Genomic DNA, 25,322 nt, shown 5'->3' on the forward strand with positions numbered 1-25,322 from the left:
AACATCATTGTCAGGAAAAATAATATTGAATCCAGAAGGAAATGAAAGGGAAAAAACTCTAACTCTACTTGTCTAAGTTATAATCCTATTTGGGGCTAGTGGCAGACCTGCTAGAAATTTAACAGGAAAATCCTGGTAATGAGAGAGTCGTAGGAGGGCTAGATGAGACTCAGGACCAAGATGGCAACATAGGAGGCTCCTGAATTTCACTCTTTCACAGAGAGCTACACATGGAGCAATTCCCTGTGAGAGAAATCCAGAAACTAGTTAAGTTACTCCTGTACCTTGGGCTCCTAAGAAAATACCCACATTGAAATGGGTAGGAATGATGGAGATACACTCCTGCCATAAACCCCACTCCTTGCACAGCACCAAATAATGGAGAGGGAACCCCCAACGCGCAGCTTCTCCCTGAAGAGCAAAGGGTTGGGGCCACACATCTTGAACATCAACTTTTAAGGCTCCCACCTGAGGAATGGTTCCCTCAAACTCCTAGCTCTGAAAGCCAACAGAGTTTGTGTTCACAAGTCCCATAAGACTATAGAACACAAAGAAGCAGTTCTTAATGGGTGTGTGAGCACTTACTGTGGTTATCCCTCCAGGCTCAGTGCGGAGGGAGCAGGCAAAAATACCCTTCTCCCAGTGTTTCCCTAAAAGGTGTTTGAGAGACTTCCGGGAAGATGGCGGAAGAGTAAGACGCGGAGATCACGTTCCTCCCCACAGATACACCAGAAATACATCTACGCATGGAACAACTCCTACAGAGCATCTACTGAACGCTGGCAGAAGACCTCAGACCTCCCAAAAGGCAAGGAACCCCCCACGTACCTGGGTAGGGCAAAAGAAAAAACTAAACAGAGACAAAAGGATAGGGACGGGTCCTGCACCAGCGGGAGAGAGCTGTGAAGGAGGAAAAGTGTCCACACACTAGGAAGCCCCTTCGCGGGTGGAGGCTTTGGGAGGCGGAGTGGGGGAGCTTGGGAGCCGCGGAGGAGAGCACAGCAACAGGGGGGCAGAGGACAAAGCGGACAGATTCCAGCGCAGAGGATCGGGCCGACCGGAACTCGCCAGCCGAGAGGCTTGTCTGCTCGCCCGCCGGGGCGGGCGGGACTGGGAGCTGAGGCTCCGGCTTTTGTCGGAGCGCCGGGAGAGGACTGAGGTTGGCGGCGTGAACACAGCCTGCAGGGCGTTAGTGCACCGCGGCTGGCCGGGAGAGAGTCCGGGGAGAAGTCTGGAACTGCCGAAGAGGCAAGAGACTTTTACTTCCCTCTTTGTTTCCTGGTGCACGAGGAGAGGGGATTAAGAACGCTGCTTGAGAGAGCTCCAGGGACGGGCGCGAGCCGCGGCTAAAAGTGCGGAGCCCAGAGACGGACATGAGACGCTAGGGCCGCTGCTGCCGCCACCGGGAGGCCTGTGTGCGAACACAGGTCACTAGCCACACGCCCTTCCGGGGAGCCTGTGCAGCCCGCCACTGCCAGGGTCCCGGGATCCAGGGACAACTCCCCCGGGAGAACGCACAGGCGCGCCTCAGGCTGCAACTTCTCGCCGGCCTCTGCCGCCGCAGGCCCGCCCCACACTCCGTGCCCCTCCCTACCCCCGGGCCTGAGTGACCCAGAGCCTCCGAATCAGCGGCTCCTTTAACCCCGTCCTGTCTGAGCAAAGAACAGACGCCCTCCGGCGACCTACACGCACAGGCGGGGCTAAATCCAAAGCTGAGCCCCTGGGAGCTGTGAGAACAAAGAAGAGAAAGGGAAATCTCTCCCAGCAGCATCAGAAGCAGCGGATTAACGCTCCACAATCAACTTGATGTACCCTGCATCTGTGGAATACCTGAATAGACAACCAATCATCCCAAATTAAGGAGCCCTGTGGATGAAAGGCTCTTGGTGCTGCAGCCAGGAGTCAGTGCTGTGCCTCTGAGGTGGGAGAGCCAACTTCAGGACACTGATCCACAAGAGACCTCCCAGCCGCACATAATATCAAACAGCAAAAATTTCCGAGAGATCTCCATCTCAACGCCAGCACCCAGCTTCACTCAACGACCAGCAAGCTACAGTGCTGGACATCCTATGCCAAACAACTAGCAAGACAGGAACACAACCCCACCCATTAGCAGAGAGGCGGCCCAAAATCATAATAAGTCTACAGACACCCCAAAACACACCACCAGACGTGGACCTGCCCACCAGAAAGACAAGATCTAGCCTCATCCACCAGAACACAGGCACTAGTACCCTCCACCAGGAAGCCTACACAACCCACTGAACCAACCTTAGCCACTGGGGACAGACACAAAAAACAACAGGAACTACGAACCTTCAGCCTGCAAAAAAGGAGACCCCAAACACAGTAAGATAAGCAAAATGAAAAGACAGAAAAACACACCGCAGATGAAGGAGCAAGATAAAAACCCATCAGACCTAACAAATGAAGAGGAAATAGGCAGTCTACCTGAAAAAGAATTCAAAATAATGATAGTAAGGTTGATCCGAAATCTTGGAGATAGAATGGACAATAGAATGGACAAAATGCAAGAATCAGTTAACAAGGACCTAGAAGAACTAAAGATGAAACAAGCAACGATGAACAACACAATAAATGAAATTAAAAGTACTCTAGATGGGATCAATAGCAGAATAACTGAGGCAGAAGAACGGATAAGTGACCTGGAAGATAAAATAGTGCAAATAACTACTGCAGAGCAGAATAAAGAAAAAAGAATGAAAAGAACTGAGGACAGTCTCAGAGACCTCTGGGACAACATTAAACGTACCAACATTCGAATTATAGGGGTTCCAGAAGAAGAAGAGAAAAAGAAAGGGACTGAGAAAATATTTGAAGAGATTATAGTTGAAAACTTCCCTAATATGGGAAAGGAAATAGTTAATCAAGTCCAGGAAGCACAGAGAGTCCCATACAGGATAAATCCAAGGAGAAATACGCCAAGACACATATTAATCAAACTGTCAAAAATTAAATACAAAGAAAACATATTAAAAGCAGCAAGGGAAAAACAACAAATAACACACAAGGGAATCCCCATAAGGTTAACAGCTGATCTTTCAGCAGAAACTCTGCAAGCCAGAAGGGAGTGGCAGGACATATTGAAAGTGTTGAAGGAGAAAAACCTGCAACCAAGATTACTCTACCCAGCAAGGATCTCATTCAGATTTGATGGAGAAATTAAAACCTTTAGAGACAAGCAAAAGCTGAGAGAGTTCAGCACCACCAAACCAGCTCTACAACAACTGCTAAAGGAACTTCTCTAGGCAAGAAACACAAAAGAAGGAAAAGACCTACAATAACAAACCCAAAACAATTAAGAAAATGGGAATGGGAACACACATATCGATAATTACCTTAAATGTAAATGGACTAAATGCTCCCACCAAAAGACACAGATTGGCTGAATGGATACAAAAACAAGACCCATATATTTGCTGTCTACAAGAGACCCGTATGCTAACACATATATATGGATTTTAAGAAAAAAAAAATGTCATGAAAAACCTAGGGGTGAAACAGGAATAAAGACACAGACTTACTAGAGAATGGACTTGAGGCTATGGGGAGGGGGAAGGGTAAACGGTGACAAAGCAATAAAGAGGCATGGACATGTATACACTACCAAACGTAAGGTAGATAGCTAGTGGGAAGCAGCCGCATAGCACAGGGAGATCAGCTCGGTGCTGTGTGACCGCCTGGAGGGGTGGGATAGGGAGGGTGGGAGGGAGGGTGACGCAAGCGGGAAGAGATATGGGAACATATGTATATATATAACTGATTCATTTTGTTGTGAAGCTGAAACTAACATACCATTGTAAAGCAATTATGCTCCAATAAAGATGTTTAAAAAAAAAAAAATAAAATAAAATAAAAAAAATAAAAGGTGTTTGACTGCATACTTTACAGGGTACAGCTTCTAATTAACACAGAGCTAGGTGCTGACTGCTGTCCTCACCAGAGCCTAAAAGAAAAAAGACTCACTTCAGCTTTCATGGTATATATATACTGAAGGTGAAGCTATATAAAAATATATCTCATGCAAATAAAAGCCAAAGAAAAGCACAGGTAGCTACATTGATATCAGACAGAATAGACTTTAAGCCAAAAACTGTAATAAGAGACAAAGTCATTATATAATGATAAAATAGTCAGTTCATCAAGAGGTTATAACAACTGTAAATATTTATGCACCCAACATCAGAGTACTTAAATATATAAAGCAAATATTAACAGATCTGAAGGGAAAAGTTGACAGCAATACAATAATAGTAGAAGACTTCAGTACCCCACATTCAACAATGGATAAATCATCCAAACAGAAAATCAATAAGGCAAATAGTAAGGACTTAAACAACATGTTATAGCAGATGGACCTAACAGACATATACAAAACCTTCCATCCAACAGCAACAAAATATACATACACATTCTTCTCAAGCACACATTGAACATTCTCCAGGATGAATTATATATTAGGCTACAAAACAAGTCTTAATAAATTTATGAAGATTAAAATCATATCAAGTGTGTTTTTCAACCAGGATGGTGTGAAACTAGAAATCAGTGTCAAGAAGAAAACTTGTAAATTCACAAATGTATAGAGATGAAACAACATGCTCCTGAACAACCAGTGGGTCAGTGAAAACATCAAAAATATCATGAGACAAACGAAAATGGAAAAGCAAACACCAAAACTTACGGGATGCAGCAAACACAGATCTAAGAGGGAAGTTTACGGTGATAAATATCTACATTAAGAAAAAAGAAAGATCTCAAATCTCCTAACTTTACATTCCAGGGAATTAGAAAAAGAACAAATGAAGCCTGACGTTAGTAGAAGGAAGGAGATAACAAAGATCAGAGCAAAAAATAAATGAAATAGAGAATAAAAAGACAGTAGAGGGCTTCCCTGGTGGCGCAGTGGTTGAGGGTCCGCCTGCCAATGCAGGGGACACGGGTTCGTGCCCTGGTCCGGGAAGATCCCACATGCCACAGAGCGGCTGGACCTGTGAGCCATGGCCGCTGAGCCTGCGCGTCCGGAGCCTGTGCTCCGCGATGGGAGAGGCCACAGCAGTGAGAGGCCCGCGTAGCGCAAAAAAAAAAAAAAAGACAGTAGAAAAGATCAATGAAACTAACAGCTGTTTCTTAAAAAAGATAAGTAGAATTGACAAACCTTTAGCTAGACTTAGAAAAAAAAGAGAAAATACTCAAATAAGTAAAATCAGGTATGAAAGAGGGGACATGACAACTGGTACCACAGAAACACTAGGGATCATAAGTGAGTACTGTGAAAATACCAACAGTTAGGTAAACTAGAAGAATGAATAAATTCCTAGAAACATACAACCTACCAAAACGAAATAATAAATAGAAAATCTGAACAGAACAATTACTAAGGAGATTGAATCAGTAATCAAAAACATTCCCAAAAGAAAAGTCCAGGACCACATGGCTTCACTGGTGAATCCAACCAAAAATTTAAAGAAGAATTAATACCTGTCCATTAAAAACTCTTCTAAAAAATGGAAGTGGGAACACTTCCAAACTCATTTTAAAAGACCAGCATTACCACCCTGATACCAAAGCCAGACTTGGACACTACAAGAAAAGGAAACTAGAAGCCAACATCCCTGATGAACTTAGATGAAAAAATCCTCAACAAAATACTGGCAAACCAAATTCAACAACATGTTAAAGGATCATAGACCATGATTGAGTAGGATTTACTCCTAGGATGCAAGATAGTTTAGTGAGCAAATGAATAAATCGTTCTCTTTGAAATGGTTAATTTTATGATATGTGAATTTTATCTCAGTAAAAGAAAAATTTAAGGTTGTGGAAATGCTCCATATTGAATGAGAATAAAGAAACATGACAGCTAAATGGAATATTGAGCTTAGAATGAATGCTGATGGTAGGGGGAAAGCTCCAAAGAATAACATTGAGTCAGTGGACAAAATTGGAATACAAATGTAAGATTAGACTTCAAGTATTGCAACATGTTTAATTTACTGAGGATGATAACCATACTGTGGTTAGGAAGACATTATCTTTATTCTTACAAAAAACACACTGAAGTATTTAGGGGTAAATGTCGTGATGTGTACATTCACATGGCTCAGAAAAATGTGTGTGTGTTTGTAGAAAGAGTCAGGGCATGCTAGTACATAAGTACAAATGTTAAAGCAAATGGAGCAAAATTTTAACATTAGGTGAATCATTGTGAAGGGTAGATGGGTGCTCTGTGCACTATTCTTACAACTTTTCTGTAAGCTTTAAATTATTCCCCCCCCCGCAAAAAAAATGTTTAATGTATCTATGATCCAGTTTAACAACTGTAGCATCATAGATATCGTTGAAACTTCCTGCGTATGCCTTCTCATCCCAGAGTTATATACTATCCCAAATTTGGTATTTTTTAGTCCCAGATATATCTTTATATTTTGACTGTATGTTTGTATATACCGGAACAATATATAGTAGCATTTTGTATGGTTTTAAACAATATATAAATGCTGTCATTCTATAGCATCACTTTTTACCTTACTTTCCTCACTCGATATTATATTTGGGAGAGTTATTCATGTTGATATATGTAGCACTAGCTCTCGTATTTTCACTGCTGTAAAGGTATCCCAAAAGTCTTAGTGATGTTTTAATCTATCTTAAATTTACAAGTATAAATGTTACAGACCTACCCCCAAAAGCCGTATCACTTGAAAATTGTATTTAAATTTCTTTAATAATTATTTCATTTTATAAATTTGGTGGTTTTTTAAAAAAATCTTTATTGGAGTATAATTGCTTTTCATTTTATAAATTTTGAATAATAAAACTTTAGTTTTTTGTTTCAGTCAACATTTGCCATCTTCAGTCAGAGGAAGTTTAATTTATAGTATGATTTTACTATAATTTATTCTTCATTCTTACATTTAGGATGTGCCCACTTTTTTCATTGTTTAAATACTTCTACAACATACCTTTTTGTACCTTATCTTCTTGGGTACATGTGAGAGAGTTTCTGTGATAAATAACTAATAATGGAATTACTAAAATTACTGTAATAACTAGATGGTAGGGTATATGCATCTTAAGTTTCTTTATATTCCTCACAGCAGTATGTATGATAGTTCCTTTCCCTGCCATCCTCATAAAAACTTAGAATTGTCAGGCTTTGATTTTGGATATTGTAGTAGGTTTAATATCATACCTCATGAATTTATTAGGTTGAATTTTTCTGATTATTAGAAGTTTTGGAGCTTCTTTTCATGTTTATCATTTTGATTTCCTCTTTTGTAAATTGTAAATTCATATTATTCTCTTACGTTGCTTTCTTCTTGTTGATTTTAGTGGGGATTTTTAAAGTTGTCAGCAATGTGCTATTTCCAAGGAGTAGAGAAAGGTTGATGTAAAAAGGTGGAAAAAAGATATACCAGGAAAATTTCAATAACAAAACTGGTATGGTTATGTTAACATCAGACAAATGGACTTTAAAAGGGAAAAATGTTATTAGAACAATGCCAAGGATCTAAAACAGAAATTTAAGTACAGACCTTGGAGATTACGTTGAAAAGAAGGTAATAGTGTATTTCCAAACAACTAATATATTCAATGAGTGTTACACTGATTAGACAAACAAAACTGAAAGTTTGGGAAAGAAATACCCTTAGGCTCTATGGAATTTATAGTTTAACCAAATATTTTTCTTCAGAGATTTTTAAAATATTGGCTTTTTCATTCCATGTCATTCTAAGTCTTCGTTGGCAGCACATGTAAAATTAAATGCATTTGGTAATCATTTGCTCTTTGTGTTTTCAGGAATTCAGAATGTCCTCAGCCTCTTCTGTGCAGTCCTCACAGAAAATAAGGTTCTCTTCCATTCTGCAAGTTTCCAGAGACTTAGTGATGCTTGTAGAGCCCTGGAATCATTAATGTTTCCTCTTAAATATAGGTGAGAGTTTTTATTTGGTATCTTTATTTATTCCCAAATCATGCATTACTTATCGATGATCAGTCAAAACATCATAGCACGACAGTTTTGAATGACAAGGGCATATGTTACAAAGTTACATTGTTGTAGGAGTCATGATTCTGATAGGAATTAGCCTGGAATTTGGAACTTTTCCAAGTTGTCTATTATTGAGTGGTGATTTATTTCATGAAAAAATAATTAATTTGAATAGTATTGTCAGCAACATTTAATTCCCTTTGAATATAGTAGGAGGTAAAAATCTTAAGATAGTACTGTCTGACTATTTACTGTTAAGGAATTATTATTAATTTGAGGGGTTATAGTGTATTATGGTTTTATTTTTTAAAGAGCCCTTATCTTTTTCAGATATATACTAAAGTATGTATAAATGATATGTCTGGGATTTGCTCCAAACAATATGGTAGGGAAGAGAACAAAAATGGGTAGAAATATGTATGTGGCCATGCATTGGTGATTGTCGAAACTGAATTAGATACATGGGGCTTTATTTTCCTTTTTTCTCTATTTTCGGGGGGGAGAGGGAAGTTAATTTTTCATAATAAAAAGTAAAAAATAAAACAACCTAAACAAGTGATGACTTAGAGTGCTGTAAGTAGAATATTTTATTTTAATACTCTTTTTTATCAATTTGATAATCACAATATCTAGGAAACTTAAGTTTATACAAACTAGAAAAAATTTAGACAGTCTACAGATTTTATTAAAAAATTTTTTTAACCTATGAGCTTTTCTTAACTCCTGGATAATAGAGCATTCTAAACCTTTGCTTTTGTACCTTGCCATTCTTATTAAATACAAAAATCAAGTATAGAAAATGGAATTTGAATGATTGTTTTATATAGACAAATAAACCATCACCAATATTGAGGGAGCGGACCGATCAGGGAGTCAGTATTACCACCTGATGTCAGATTGCTGTGTACGGAAAAATTATTTCAAGCAAGTTTGAACAACCTAAAGAGACTGCTTGCCTAGGGATAAGGGATAAGGAAGCTGCCCTTGTTTACTTTATATCTTGTTATATTGGATCATATCTTTCACATGAAGATTTTTTAAAACATTTTTTCCCCAAGAATTTAATATTAACAACCCGGCGAATATTATTGATAATTTCTAAACATAGGTAATCTAAAATTCACACAGCATAAAAATGAAAGAAAGGTATGTTATATTACCGAAGAACAAATATATCTCATGTATGTTTTTATTATTTCCAGTTATCCTTATATTCCTATTCTCCCGGCTCAGCTACTGGAAGTTCTGAGTTCCCCAACGCCTTTCATTATTGGAGTACATTCTGTCTTTAAAACTGATGTTCATGAGCTTGTAAGTATTCATCTTTATTTTTATTTTATTTTATTTTTTAACATCTTTATTGGAGTATAATTGCATTATACTAACACAGTGGTGTGTTAGTTTCTGCTTTATAGCAAAGTGAATCAGCTATACATATACATATATCCCCATGTCTCCTCCCTCTTGCGTCTCCCTCCCACCCTCCCTATCCCACCCCTCTAGGTTGTCAAAAAGCACCGAGGTGATCTCCCTGTGCTATGCAGCTGCTTCCAACTAGCTGTGTATTTTACGTTTGGTAGTATATATATGCCCATATTCTCTCACTTTGTCCCAGCTTACGCTTCCCCCTCCCCACGTCCTCACAACCATTCTCTACGTCTGCATCTTTATTTCTGTCCTGGCCCTAGGTTCTTCAGAACCATTATTTATTTATTTATTTTTTAGATTCCATATATATGTGTTAGCATACGGCATTTGTTTTTCTCTTTCTGACTTACTTCATTCTGTATGACAGACTCTAGACCCATTCACCTCACTACCAATAACTCAATTTCGTTTCTTTTTATGGCTGAGTAGTATTCCATTGTATATATGTGCCACATCTGCTTTATGCATTCATCTATCATTGGACACTTAGGTTGCTTCCATGTCCTGGCTATTTTAAATAGAGCTGCAATGAACACTGTGGTACATGACTCTTTTTGAATTATGGTTTTCTCAGAGTATATGCCCAGGAGTGGGATTGCTGGGTCATATGGTAGTTCTGTTTTTAGTTTTATAAGGAACCTCCATACTGTTCTCCATAGTGGCTGTATCAATTTGCATTCCCACCAGCAGTGCAAGAGGGTTCCCTTTTCTTCACACCCTCTCCACAATATACTGTTTGTAGATTTTTTGATGATGGCCATTCTGACTGGTGTGAGGTCATACCTCATTGTAGTTTTGATTTGCATTTCTCTAATGATTAGTGATGTTGAGCATTCTTTCATGTGTTTGTTGGCAATCTGTATATTTTCTTTGGGGAAATGTCTGTTTACGTCTTCTGCCCAGTTTCGGATTGGGTTCCTTGTTTTTTTGATTTTGAGCTGCTTGTAAATTTTGGAGATTAATCCTTTGTCAGTTGCTTCATTTGCAAATATTTTCTCCCATTCTGAGGGTTGTCTTTTCGTCTTGTTTATGGTTTCCTTTGCTGTGCAAAAGCTTTTAAGTTTCATTAGGTCCCATTTGTTTTTATTTCCATTTCTCTAGGAGGTGTGTCAAAAAGGATCTTGCTGTGATTTATGTCATAGAGTGTTCTCCTTATAGTTTCCTCTAAGAGTTTGATAGTGTCTGGTCTTACGTTTAGGTCTTTAATCCATTTTGAGTTTATTTTTGTGTATGGTATTAGGGAGTGTTCTTATCTCATACTTTTACATGTACCTGTCCAGTTTTCCCAGCACCACTTATTGAAGAGGCTGTCTTTTCTGCATTGTATATCTTGCCTCCTTTATCAAAGATAAAGTGACCATATGTGCCTGGGTTTATCTCTGGGCTTTCTATCCTGTTCCATTGATCTATATTTCTGGTTTTGTGCCAGCACCATACTATCTTGATTACTGTAGCTTTGTAGTGTAGTCTGAAGTCAGGGAGTCTGATTCCTCCAGCTCTGTTTTTCTTCCTCAAGATTGCTTTGGGTATTTGGGGTCTTTTGTGTTTGTATACAAATTGTGAAATTTTTTATTCTAGCTCTGTGAAAAATGCCATTGGTTGTTAGACAGGGATTGCATTGAATCTGTAGATTGCTTTGGGTAGTATAGTCATTTTCACAATGTTGATGCTTCCACTCCAAGAACATGATATATCTCTCCATCTGTTGCTATCATCTTAATTTCTTTCATCAGTGTCTTATAGTTTTCTGCATACAGGTCTTTTGTCTCCTTAGGTAGGTTTATTCCTAGGTATTTTATTCTTTTTGTTGTGGTGGTAAATGGGAGTGTTTCCTTAATTTCTCTTTCAGATTTTTCATCATTAGTGTATAGGAATGCCAGAGATTTCTGTGCATTAATTTTGTATCCTGCTACTTTACCAAATTCATTGATTAGCTCTAGTAGTTTTCTGGTGGCTTCTTTAGGATTCTCTATGTATAGTATCATGTCATCTGCAAACAGTGAGAGCTTTACTTTTTCTTTTCCAATTTGGATTCCTTTTATTTCTTTTACTTCTCTGATTGCTGTGGCTAAAACTTCCAAAACTACGTTGAATAGTAGTGGTGAGAGTGGACAACCTTGTTTTGTTCCTCATCTTAGAGGAAGTGGTTTCAGTTTTTCACCATTGAGAATGATGTTGGCTGTGGATTTGTCATATATGGCCTTTATTATGTTGAGGTAAGTTCCCTCTGTGCCTACTTTCTGGTGGGATTTTATCATAAAATGAGTGTTGAATTTTGTCAGAAACTTTTTCTGCATCTATTGAGATGATCATATGGTTTTTCTCCTTCAATTTGTTAATTTGGTTTATCACATTGATTGATTTGCGTATATTGAAGAATCCTTGCATTCCTGGGATAAACCCCACTTGATGATCGTGTATGATCCTTTTAACGTGCTTTTGGATTCTGTTTGCTAGTATTTTGTTGAGGATTTTTCCATCTATGTTCATCAGTGATATTGGCCTGTCGTTTTCTTTCTTTGTGACATCTTTGTCTGGTTGTGGTATCAGGGTGACGGTGGCCCTATAGAATGAGTTTGGGAGTGTTCCTGCCTCTGCTATATTTTGGAAGAGTTTGAGAAGGATAGGTGTTAACTCTTCTCTAAATGTTTGATAGAATTCGCCTGTGAAGCCATCTGGTCCTGGGCTTCTGTTTGTTGGAAAATTTTTAATCACAGTCTCAATTTCAGTGCTTGTGATTGGTCTGTTTATGTTTTCTATTTCTTCCTGGTTGAGCTTAGAAAGATTGTGCATTTCTAAGAATTTGTCCATTTCTTCCAGGTTGTCCATTTTATTGGCATATAATTGCTTATAGTAATCTCTCATGATCCTCTGTATTTCTGCAGTGTCAGTTGTTACTTCTCCTTTTTCATTTCTAGTTCTGTTGATTTGAGTCTTCCTTTTTTCTTGATGAGTCTGGCTAGTGGTTTATCAATTTTGTTTATCTTCTCAAAGAAACAGCTTTTAGTTATATTGATCTTTGCTCTTGTTTTCTTCACTTCTTTTTCATTTATTTCTGATCTGATCTGTATGATTTCTTTCCTTCTGCTAACTTTGGGTTTTGTTTGTTCTTCTTTCTGTAATTGCTTTAGGTGTAAAGTTAGGTTGTTTATTTGAAATTTTTCTTGTTTCTTGAGGTAGGATTGTATTGCTATAAACTCCCTTCTTAGATCTGCTTTTGCTTCATCACATAGGTTTTCGGTCGTCGTGTTTTCATTGTCATTTGTTTCTAGATATTTTTTGATTTCCTCTTTGATTTCTTCAGTGATCTCTTGGTTATTTAGTAGTGTATTGTTTAGCCTCCATGTGTATGGTTTTTTTACAGTTTTTTTCCTGTAATTGATATCTTGTCTCATAGCGTTGTTGTCAGAAATGATATTTGATACGTTTTCAGTTTTCTTAAATTTACCAAGGTTTGATTTGTGACCCAATATATGATCTATCCTGGAGAATGTTCCGTGAGCACTTGAGAAGAAAGTGTATTCTGTTGTTTCTGGATGGAATGTCCTATAAATATCATTTAAGTCCATCTTGTTTAATGTATCATTTAAAGCTTGTGTTTCTTTATTTATTTTCATTTTGGATAATCTGTCCTTTGGTGAAAGTGGGGTGTTAAAGTCCCCTACTATGATTGTGTTACTGTCAATTTCCCCTTTTATGGCTGTTAACATTTGCCTTATGTATTGAGGTGCTCCTATTTTGGGTGCATAAATATTTACAATTGTAGTATCTTCTTCTTAGTTTGATCCCTTGATCATTATGTAGTGTCCTTCTCTGCCTCTTGTAATAGTCTTTATTTTAAAGTCTATTTTGTCTGATATGAGAATTGCTATTCCAGCTTTCTTTTGATTTCCATTTGCATGGAATATCTTTTTCCATCCCCTCACTTTCAGTCTGTATGTGTCCCTAGGTCTGAAATGGGTCTCTTGTAGACAGCATATATATGGGTCTTGTTTTTGTATCTATTCAGCCAATCTGTGTCTCTTGGTTGGAGCTTTTAATCCATTCACATTTAAGTAATTATCGATATGTATGTTCCTATTACCATTTTCTTAATTGTTTTGGGTTTGTTATTGTAGGTCTTTTCTTTCTCTTGTGTTTCCTGCCTAGAGAAGTTCCTTTAGCATTTGGTGTAAAGCTGGTTTGGTGGTGCTGAATTCTCTTAGCTTTTGCTTGTCTGTAAAGGTTTGAATTTCTCTGTCAAATCTGAATGAGATCCTTGCTGGGTAGAGTAATCTTGGTTGTAGGTTTTTCCCTTTCATCACTTTAAATATGTCCTGCCACTCCCTTCTGGCTTGCAGAGTTTCTCCTGAAAGATCAGCTGTTAAACCTTATGGGGATTCCCTTGTATGTTATTTGTTGTTTTTCCATTGCTGCTTTTAATATTTTTTCTTTACATCTAACTTTTGATAGTTTGATTAATATGTGTCTTGGCGTGTTTCTCCTTGGATTTATCCTGTATAGCATTCTCTATGCTTCCTGGACTTGATTCTTCTGGCACCCCTGTAATTTGAACGTTGGTGCATTTAATGTTGTCCCAGAGGTCTCTGAGGCTGTCCTCAATTCTTTTTGTTCTTTTTTCTTTATTCTGCTCTGTGGTAGTCATTTCCACTGTTTTATCTTCCAGGTCACTTATCCATTCTTCTGCCTCAGTTATTCTGTTATTGATTCCTTCTAGAGAATTTTTGATTTCATTTATTGTGTTGTTCATCATTTTTGCTCTTTAGTTCCTTTAGGTCCTTGTTAAACGCTTCTTGTATTTTCTCCGTTCTATTTCCAAGATTTTGGATCATCTTTACTATCATTACTCTGAATTCTTTTTCAGGTAGACTGCCTATTTCCTCTTCATTTGTTTGGTCTGGTGGGTTTTTACCTTGCTCCTTCATCTGCTGTGTGTTTTTCTGTCTTCTCATTTTGCTTATCTTACTGTGTTTGGGGTCTCCTTTTTGCAGGCTGCAGGTTTGTAGTTCCCGTTGTTTTTGGTGTCTGCCGCCAGTGGCTAAGGTTCTTTCAGTGGGTGTGTAGGCTTCATGATGGAGGGGACTGGTGCCTGTGTTCTGGTGGATGAGGCCAGATCTTGTCTTTCTGGTGGGCAGGACCACATCTGCTGGTGTGTTTTGGGGTGTTTGTGACCTTATTATGATTTTAGGCAGCCTCTCTGCTAATGGGTGGGGTTGTGTTCCTGTCTTGCTAGTTGCTTGGCATAGGGGGTCCAGCACTGTAGCTTACTGGTTGTTGAGTGGAGCTGGGTCTTAGCATTGAGATGGAGATCTCTGGGAGAGCTTTCACCATTTATATTACGTGGAGCCGGGAGGTCTCTGGTGGACCAATGTCCTGAATTCGGCTCTCCCTCATCAGAGTCAGCGGCCTGACACCCGGCTGGAGCACCAAGACCCCGTCGGCCACGTGGCTCAGAAGGAAAGGGAGAAAAAAAGAAAGAAAGAAAAATAATAATAAAATGAAATAAAATAAAGGTTATTAAAATAAAAAAATATTTAAAAACATTAATAAGTAATAAAAAGAATAAAAAAAAAGAAGGGAAGAAAGAAGAGAACCAAACCAAAAAACAAATCCACCAATGATAGCAAGTGCTAAAAACTATGCAAAAAAAAAGAAAATACGGAGAGACAGAACCATAGGCCAAATGGTAAAAGCAAAGCTCTACAGACAAAATCTCACAAAGACTCATACACATACACACTCACAAAAAGAGAAAAAGGAAAAAAATATTTATGTCTTTTGAGAAGTCTGAGGTCTTCTGCCAGCGTTTAGCAGTTGTTCTGTAGGAGCTGTTCCACAGGTATCTCTGATGTATTTGTGGGGAGGAACATGATGTCCACATCTTTCTCCTCCACCATCTTGAGGGTCTCCAGTATTCATCTTTAAATTGCCGGTTATTGCGGTCAGAGGTTTATCATATTTTTTTGAGTCCTGTAACATTTCAACTAATTACTATTTTCGAATCTGTTGCATTACCAGTAGAAAAGATTGGCTGGAAGAAAAGCATCATTCAAAAATCTAAATACATTAATTTTTCCTTATAGCAAGTACAGGAGACTTATAAAATGAATTCATTAATGTTTTAAAATTCCCCTCTTTTGGCATGTTAAGTTTATCTTTCTGTAATCTTCATCCTATATATGAGAAAGGAAGATAAAATTATCCATTAATTTATACTTTTGTTATGAGTGCTTTAATTTATTCGTATTTCAAAATGAGGCCTGTGTTAATGCTGATTGGCCGATAACTAAAATACAAAAAGCATTTGCAAAAGAGTGAAGAGTTTTAGTGGAATACAAGTTCAGTATGAGCTCCACCATATTATTCTGTTCTCAATGCCATATGAATAAAATACCAGAGAGAGAAAGTAATGCTCTGTATTCAGCCAGTTCTGAAATAACAGGTTTATTTCTCTGTACTGCACTTTAAGAGGGACTGTAACAAAATAATGGGCTTCAGAGAAGGACCTCTAGGATGTCAAGAGTTTGGAAACTATTTTATGAGGCCCTAAGGAAATTTTCTCAGGTAATAACCTAATGTTATTTGATAGCTAAAGATAAATATTTAAGTAGCTGTCATAGAAAAAAGGGTTAGAGACTGAAATAGAATCAGTGGGTATAGTGGATATGGAAACAAATTTCTCCTCAGTATAAGAGTTTTCAGCTAAATAGAGCTGCCCAATGATGAGACTGGGTTTCCTTATGTGAAGAGTGTACTCTCAGGTAGTGTAAGTAGAGTGCAAGGAACAGGTTGCGTGACACTTTTCAGGGAGTTTAAGAAAAATGCTTCACTGAAAGGTTGGGCTACATGACATCTGTGATCCACAAATCCTGAAAAGTTGTAATTCTAATTTTGTTTTAGTTTTAAATGCCAGCAAAGAGGTAAGCTCTGTAGGTAGTTTTACATAATTACAATTGTAATCAAATCATAGGTGTTATGTAAACTGACAAAACACCATTCTACATTACAGTTATAAACAGGACCCTTATTCATATATTAATCATTCTTTCTAACCTTATATATTGATATCTAGTTCCTATTTAACTTTGATATCACCATATAAAAATCTGTGTAAATCAGTAATCATTAAGTAAAACCTCATTAGTACTAATTAGAAACACACTCATCTGGTTTGTAGGTAATTTTTTCCCACTGAATAAAAACTGTCTCTGGAAGTTAGACAAACCAAGTGCTGACAAAAGTAAATTTCTTAATTTTTTATTTAATAAATTAGAATTAATTTTAATCCTATTATCAACATAATAACTTCAACAATTTTGGCTAGTTTCTCTATTACATTTTTACATGTTATTTTATTTATTTTTTTGCCGTGCAAAATTATCCCCATTTATTGTGGTTCAACTGCAGACTCTACTGCCTCTGGTGAAGGCACACAGCACGTTCTTTTCATAAATAACACCCTTCAGGACGGCCCCTTCCTGTTTTACACAGAATTGTCTTAGAACTTGGGGCCAAAGTAATTGAAAAGCAAGCCAGTGAAAAACAGGGACTCCTGAGGCCAGTGGTACTAAACTCACAGGCCAGAAGGGGGGACCCTGTGACCTCTCCAGGAGCTGTCCATTCATAAGCTGACAAGATGTAACCTCTAAATACAAAATTCCATTTATCAAAAACAAATGGTAGTCAAGCTTTAGCTACAGTAGGTACTTCCTCTTGGAACAGAGAACTGTCTTACATACCAGAAGGTAAAGGGTGACCCCAAATCCCATCTGCTGGTCAAGCCAAGTGCCTGTTCAAGAGGCTGGGGACAGGGCTGAAGTAAGAAGGCAGCCATCAGCGAAGACCCCACCAGCCAAGCAAGTGGTCCCCTCCGAGGGCACAGTCTCTTGTGATGCCAGGTGTCCCAACCTGGACCTCAGCACATGGGTTACCCACTGGGGTCACATAATCTTCCTAATGATGTGATTCTACCAAAACCCACATATTTTTCTTGACCAGACTCTGATTTGGCAAACTAAGTCCTAGCTTGGTGCTTGCCCCTTCACAGGGACATGATTCAGATCCTCATGTAAACACCACAAGAACAGCTAATGGAATCAGAGTGCTGAGCTCTCATTTATGACACAAACTATTGAGATGACATTCTTGATTCATGTCACTTTCAGAGATTGTGGTCACTAAAAGAGCGCTTCAAAACACTTCATTCCTTCCTACTAAATGCAGAAATGTGCTGAGATAGGCATCACCAGCAACTTTTCTTGTTTTTAAATGCTTAAAAACAAAAGGGTTTTCCAACCATAAGCCAGTCCTCATGCATCCTGCATCCCCTAAGGGGGACTGAGGCATAACACAGACAACTACAAAATATGCCCTAGAAAAATGCAAGATCCTCATAAAACCAACATCTCCCCACCAAACATCCCACTAAGTCAGCACAGAAGCGGTGAAGGCTCATCAGAAAACACAAAATGAGTATTAGAGAAATAGAGCTTGAAACACTGAACATGATTTCCCCATGATCCTTCTCGTAGCCCTGCGTCCTCTCCTCCTTGCTGCTCCAAAAGGAGGGATGCCCTACTCCAGCAAGGGAAGAAGGAGCCCAGGAGACAGCGGCCATCCTTCCCTCTGGATCCGGGCACATGCCAAGTCTGACTTATGGGTCAGAGAATTAGGTTCTAAGAATTCAATGCTAATTGCAGTAATTTTGCACTGGGGAACGTTTACCAGAATTGCACACAGCCATGGGGCTGACCAGAAAGCTGAGTCCATCTTTGTGGCTGGAGATGTTTTCAATAACCCTCGCACTCCTCTGCTCCACTCCTGCACCAGTCCTGTGCCTACCTGAGCAGTGGAATTAAAGCAGTGGAACCAATCCCCCCCTCAGCTGGGTTATACTTTCACTGGTTGTCAGAAGTTTCTGGTACTTCTGGGGGGTGGAGAGGAGGACTGGCAGAACATCCTGCCCTGCTTGCTAGACTCTGCATGTCATAATGGTACAACATGTATGAGTTTGGGTAGCTCTGCCGGCTGTACTAGAAGTGATCTGTCAAGATGTTGTTGTGGCCGTACTGATAGTCCCCGTGCTGGGGGAAGAGGATGCTGTTGTGGGGCTTCTCTAGGGGGCTCCGATGATGCTCCTTACTGCTCAGGTCCCCCATCGTGACAGGGAGGGCTTCCGGGCTTGCTGATTCGTATCTTACTTGGTCTTATTGCACAGAAAGACCCCCAGGATGGCTGTCATCATGCCCAGGACGTTGGTGCTGGTGACCGGGTTTCGCAGCATGATCAGGGGCACCGTGATGACCATGATTCTCTTGGTGGCATTGGCAACCGAGTAGCTCAGAGGGCTGATGGAGTTGAGGATGCTGAAGGCAATGACGTTCTGGGCAAAGTTACAGAAGCTGCTGACAGCCAGGAGCAGAAGCATCCAAGGCCACTGGGACACATAGGTCAGGTCGCTGCTGACCAGGAAAGCTCAGAGGTCCACCAAGGACCCACGTGGGGATCATGTAAAAGACAGCATGGCAGCCCAAGCTGCTCAGCAGCTGGAGATGGTGGATCCTTGACTCTCGTAATACCTTTTTGGAGAAAATATTCTGAAGCGAGAAGCATAGTGTGGCAGCAAGGGCGCTGACAAGCCCCCACATGTCGAAGGACAACTTGGTGACTGTGGCCAGCAGGACGCCACTGATGATGGGGATGAGTGACAGGTACACCTTGGTGCTGTTTCTCCATGATGATCCAGGACAGGAGGACCACCGAGATGGGCATGGTGGCCTTGACAGTGTACGCGTAGAACATGGGCACCTTCCAGGTGCTGACGTGCGCGGACACTGACACGAAGTACTTGCCGAAGGCAAGCGGCAGCATGTAACGCCGTTAGAAACGTGGCGGCCACAGGCAGCTGGGCTGCTGATGCGGTTGGGGCCCAGGGCACAAGAAAAGTGGCGCCAGGGGCACACGCCAGGCATGGAGCAGAGGCTGGAGACCCGTGCACAGCGCCAGGATGTGGCACAGCGACAGGGTTACGGGGAATGGGAAGGCGCTCTGGGTCACCTTGTTGACCACGCTGTCGCCCGCACTCAGCGCTTAACGCAGCAGGCCGAGCGCCGCCACCGGCGCCCTCGCGCACCCCGCCACCCCGACCCCGCGGCTCCCAGGCCCCCTGCGCCCCTACCTGTTATTTTAAAACAGACTTGTAAAATGCTAAAAATCAGCTTCTTTCTTAACTACCTAAACAGTACCATTTTGATGTACACTAATTGCTTTGCTTGTTAACTCTTATAATGATTACTGTGTTATTTAGGATATGGCTTAATTCCTGTAATAAAGCATGCAAAATACAATGGCTAAAACAAAATGGAATTTTATTTAGCGCTTATGCAGCAGTTTGTAGATAGAAGTGTTCCATTATGTCAGACCAGTTTGCTCCATGAACGCATTCAAGGTCCAAACTTCTTTGCTTCTTGTTCCTCCACTAGAATCCACTCAGGCATTGTCATCTTCTCAATGTTCAGGGTTGGGTTACTGCCAGTTCATAGTTTCAGCTATGGGAAGGGGAAAGAGACCATAGGAGGGCCTTACATCCCCTCTGTTTTGAGTACCTGGGAGTGTGCACATCACTTTTCATGTTCCATTGGCAGAAACTTAGTCACACACCATACCTAATTTCAGAGGAAGCTGGGAGATATATATATAGCTGGGAAGCCAATCTAGACATACATTTTATTAATTACAGATTAATTTTTTTTTTGTCTTCTTCAGTTAGATGTAATCATAGCTGATTTGGATGGAGGCACTATTAAAATTCCTGAATGTATTCACCTCTCTTCCCTTCCGGAACCACTTCTACATCAGACTCAAGCAGCTCTTTCTTTGGTATGATATATTTTTTATAGTAATTTTCTCTGGATTTAAATCTAAACTAAGATAATTGGATATCATTTATTGACAGTGTAATTACTTAAAAAAGATATCTTCTTAAAACATGAATATATTCTCATATAGTAGTTAGAATAAGATTATTTATTAGATATTATCTAAAGAATATACTTTGAATCCTAACTGAATATTTGTTCTACATTCAGTTTTTCACTCAGCATACTTATTTAGTAGTTACTATATACTGAATACTGTGCTAGGTATTGGAAACACACCTGTGAAAACAAGACCAGACTATGCCTCGAAATCCCTGAATCTCCTAACATCCCTCATTAGAAGCTAGCACCTGTTCCTTTTCCTTCGCCTTCTTTATTGACATCTCATTTCTCTTTGGTAGGTGTGCTTCTTGCAAAACAATGTGATAGCAACCGGTCAGTGTTTCCAAGTTACTACAAAAAAGATGTAACCTAGTGATAGATTAAATGTCCAGCATTCTGTACAGTGAAGTTTTAAGAAATATCGTGACTTGGGTGTTTCTCATTGAAACAAATTTAATTCTTTTGTCAACCTTTGTTTATTTTTAAAAGTACAGTATTTTATTTTACTGACAACATTTTAGGTGCCCATTTATCCATCATCAGAAATTTGAAACTTAGAAATTTTGCATTCCCTTTCAAGTCATTACTAGAACTAAGACCTTCATATTCTTCTTGAATAGTATTCCAGTCTGAGCTGTTTAAAATCTTTTTTTTTTTCCCCCTTAAACAGGAACTTAGGAACTCAGAAGTCTAGGATTACCAGGAGGGATTTATTCTCAGAATTGTTAGTCCTTATGTTGTTATAGTGGATTCTGTGGAATGGGAACATTTAGAGAAGACTGACTTTTCCTAATATAATTTGTAATCTGGGATACAAGGTGTGATAGAGTAAAAAGCAACTAGTTTAGGACTTAGGAGAACTAAATTCCAGTCTACATCCTGCCACTTGATATTTTGAGCAAATCACATTACATCTCTAGGTCTCTGTTTCCTAGTCTTTATCAATAGGATGAATATTTTATACAAAGGATGACAAATGACTGTTTCCCAGAGTGAAGTATCGAGATGATTTGGGGTGGTATGTGGCAACTTTTTTTATTTTAATAATTATGTACTATAATGTTTATTAAAAATAGCATACAAAACCTGTGACTTCACAGATGGTATCATCTAAGAAAATACTAGATTTAAAGAGATAAGATAATTTAAAGACATTTTAAAGAAAAATATTAGGTAAATAATTGCATCAGTCGTATATGGATATAGCAAAAGCTGAGAAGGTAGTATTTGAGTGATTGAAAAAAGTTTTATGTTTCTAGAAAATTAAATAAGTTTTAAAATCTTATGTATGATTACTTAATGATATTTTTAATTATGCAGGAATTAGGTACCAAAATTAACAAAGATTAAGATTTTAGTTCTTAAATCAGTGGCTCTTGGTAGAGGTTCTGCTGCACATTGGTAAACCTTAACCTGCAACACCTGTGCCACCAAGTTTAATCAATGAGTAAAATTCATTTCTGATAAAACTGAGTATGCCTACTTATGTAGTTTTCAAGCACTGGTGGATTATGTACGACAGTGTACATGAGAGCATAGTATACTGGAAAAATAGGACCAAAAAGAAATCACATTTGATGGACCGTGTGGGAGATTTGACACACAAGTATATGAGCTTCATTTGGTCAGTCAATAATTGTAATCAAATGGTTACACAGTACTCCAACTGTATAATAATCATGGATAATTTATAGACATGAAGATGTTATTATACTGTAGTAATGATTTGGTGATTGGATTGTAAATATTATCGATATTTTGGTGTCGTGTATAAGTGTTGTTTTGAGCCTTTTGGTCTATTGTAAGTATGTTACGAAACGCTGAGTATTTGAAAATGATTCTGCAAAGACAAAAATTTGCTACATAATGATACAAAGTTATTTTTTTCTTTTAAGTCCTGCATGGACCTTTCTTTCCCACCTGCTCCCCAACCTGCTTTCCTTCAAAGCCTAACACAAATGTTAGTTACCTTCTTTTTTAACTTTCCCTAGGTTGAATTAATTATACTTTATATTCATATATTACTATTTTATATATTTGTAATACTTGTCACATTATGTTATACTGTTACCCCTCTGGACTTTGAGGTTCATAAATTTATTTCCTTTCTCCTCAGTATTTTAATTAATTAACTAATTAATTTTTAACTACACTAAGAAACATAAGAACAAATGCTTAAGATTTTCAACTGTATAGACAAATAACTCTGCCCTAGACCATTCTGTTTCCAGAAGTGACTACTGTTTTACAGTTTAGTGTGTATTTCAGAACTTTACATTTTCATTTATATATATATATCAGTGCATGTACATATATAGATTTAGGATTTATTTTGTTTTATATTCAAATAAATGAAATCACACTATGTGTGTTTTTCTAGAACGTGGGTTTTTAAAAATTGTTTATTTATTTTTGGCTGCATTGGGTCTTCGTTGCTGCCTGCTGGCTTTCTCTAGTTGCAGCAAGCGGGGGCTACTCTTTGTTGCGGTGCGCGGGCTTCTCATTGCAGTGGCTTCTCTTGTTGTGGAGCGCAGGCTCTAGGCGCGCAGCCTTCAGTAGTTGTGGCGCACAGGCTCAGTAGTTGTGGCTCACAGGCTCTAGAGTGCAGGCTCAGTAGTTGTGGCACATGGGCTTAGTTGCTCCGCAGCATGTGGGATCTTCCCGGACCAGGGCTCAAACCTGTGTCCCCTGCATTTACATGCGGATTCTTAACCACTGGACCACCAGGGAAGTCCCTAGAACGTGTTTTTTAATTAAATATTTTTTCTTGCTTTTCACATAGTACATACAGAGCTGCCTCAGCTAACTCATTGTATTTCATGGAGGGAATATATTGTAATTCATGTACTGACACTTTTTCATCTTAATGCCCCAGGTAGATCAAATAATAGATTTTATTGATATTACAATCTTTTATGTAACAAAGCTTCTTTGCTTTAGATTCTACACCCAGATTTGGAAGTAGCAGATCATGCTTTTCCCCCTCCACGAACAGCTTTATCTCACTCAAAAATGCTGGTAAGAAGTTTAATATTTAAATTTGATGTTTTTAAAAAGAGTTGCTTTTCTTTGTATGTTTTTCAAAGAAGCTGAGTATAGTGAGAGTTAGATGGGCAGCCTAGTAAAGGTGTGCCAAATTAGAAATTAGGAGAATTGTCACTGACTGACCTTGTGACCGGCTCAAGGAGAAGCCTCAGGCAGTACACTGACTGGGAGGGGGAGTAAGCTAAGACTGTTGCTCTGAGGAGGCATGAGTAAGTATGGGACAAAAAATCAGAACATAGATTAGAGCCTGAAAAACTGTGTCAAGCATCAAATCAAAAGGGTCAGGCAAGAAGATGGCGGAAGAGTAAGACGCGGAGATCGCGTTCCTCCCCACAGATACACCAGAGATACATCTACGCGTGGAACAACTCCTACAGAGCATCTACTGAACGCTGGCAGAAGACCTCAGACCTCCCAAAAGGCAAGAAACCCCCCACGTACCTGGGTAGGGCAAAAGAAAAAACTAAACAGAGACAAAAGGATAGGGACGGGTCCTGCACCAGCGGGAGAGAGCTGTGAAGGAGGAAAAGTGTCCACACACTAGGAAGCCCCTTCGCGGGTGGAGACTGGGGGTGGCGGAGTGGGGGAGCTTGGGAGCCGCGGAGGAGAGCACAGCAACAGGGGTGCGGAGGGCAAAGCGGACAGATTCCGGCGCAGAGGATCGGGCCGACCGGAACTCGCCAGCCGAGAGACTTGTCTGCTCGCCCGCCGGGGCGGGCGGGACTGGGAGCTGAGGCTCCGGCTTTTGTCGGAGCGCCGGGAGAGGACTGAGGTTGGCGGCGTGAACACAGCCTGCAGGGCGTTAGTGCACCGCGGCTGGCCGGGAGAGAGTCCGGGGAGAAGTCTGGAGCTGCGGAAGAGGCAAGAGACTTTTACTTCCCTCTTTGTTTCCTGGTGCACGAGGAGAGGGGATTAAGAACGCTGCTTGAGAGAGCTCCAGGGACGGGCGCGAGCCGCGGCTAAAAGTGCGGAGCCCAGAGACAGACATGAGACGCTAGGGCCGCTGCTGCCGCCACCGGGAGGCCTGTGTGCGAACACAGGTCACTAGCCACACGCCCTTCCGGGGAGCCTGTGCAGCCCGCCACTGCCAGGGTCCCGGGATCCAGGGACAACTCCCCCGGGAGAACGCACAGGCGCGCCTCAGGCTGCAATGTCTCGCCGGCCTCTGCCGCCGCAGGCCCGCCCCACACTCCGTGCCCCTCCCTACCCCCGGGCCTGAGTGAGCCAGAGCCTCCGAATCAGCGGCTCCTTTAACCCCGTCCTGTCTGAGCAAAGAACAGACGCCCTCCGGCGACCTACACGCACAGGCGGGGCTAAATCCAAAGCTGAGCCCCTGGGAGCTGTGAGAACAAAGAAGAGAAAGGGAAATCTCTCCCAGCAGCCTCAGAAGCAGCGGATTAACGCTCCACAATCAACTTGATGTACCCTGCATCTGTGGAATACCTGAATAGACAACCAATCATCCCAAATTAAGGAGCCCTGTGGATGAAAGGCTCTTGGTGCTGCAGCCAGGAGTCAGTGCTGTGCCTCTGAGGTGGGAGAGCCAACTTCAGGACACTGATCCGCAAGAGACCTCCCAGCCGCACATAATATCAAACAGCAAAAATTTCCGAGAGATCTCCATCTCAACGCCAGCACCCAGCTTCACTCAACGACCAGCAAGCTACAGTGCTGGACATCCTATGCCAAACAACTAGCAAGACAGGAACACAACCCCACCCATTAGCAGAGAGGTGGCCCAAAATCATAATAAGTCTACAGACACCCTGAAACACACCACCAGACGTGGACCTGCCCACCAGAAAGACAAGATCTAGCCTCATCCACCAGAACACAGGCACTAGTACCCTCCACCA

At 40.2% G+C, this 25,322-nt stretch overlaps 1 protein-coding gene and 1 pseudogene across 5 annotated transcripts in view; one reads left to right on the forward strand and one right to left on the reverse strand.

Moving 5' to 3' along the window:
* The window catches only part of SBF2 (SET binding factor 2), a 469,751-nt gene that overhangs the window by 243,747 nt on the left and 200,682 nt on the right, over positions 1 to 25,322 (forward strand). For 4 of the 5 annotated variants that reach the window (XM_060303511.1, XM_030831355.2, XM_060303512.1 and 1 more), the window contains exons 7-10: positions 7,825 to 7,957; positions 9,217 to 9,325; positions 20,207 to 20,320; positions 23,362 to 23,439. In XM_060303511.1, the coding sequence (XP_060159494.1) occupies positions 7,825 to 7,957; positions 9,217 to 9,325; positions 20,207 to 20,320; positions 23,362 to 23,439 (434 nt within the window). The remainder of the gene's footprint in view (positions 1 to 7,824; positions 7,958 to 9,216; positions 9,326 to 20,206; positions 20,321 to 23,361; positions 23,440 to 25,322) is intronic. The other variant, XM_060303513.1, reaches the window with a different exon arrangement.
* Positions 18,340 to 20,062, reverse strand: LOC115839624 (solute carrier family 35 member E1 pseudogene; annotated as a pseudogene).

The sequence above is a fragment of the Globicephala melas genome, chromosome 8, assembly GCF_963455315.2.
Source record: "Globicephala melas chromosome 8, mGloMel1.2, whole genome shotgun sequence".
In the NCBI taxonomy this organism is placed as follows: domain Eukaryota; kingdom Metazoa; phylum Chordata; class Mammalia; order Artiodactyla; family Delphinidae; genus Globicephala; species Globicephala melas.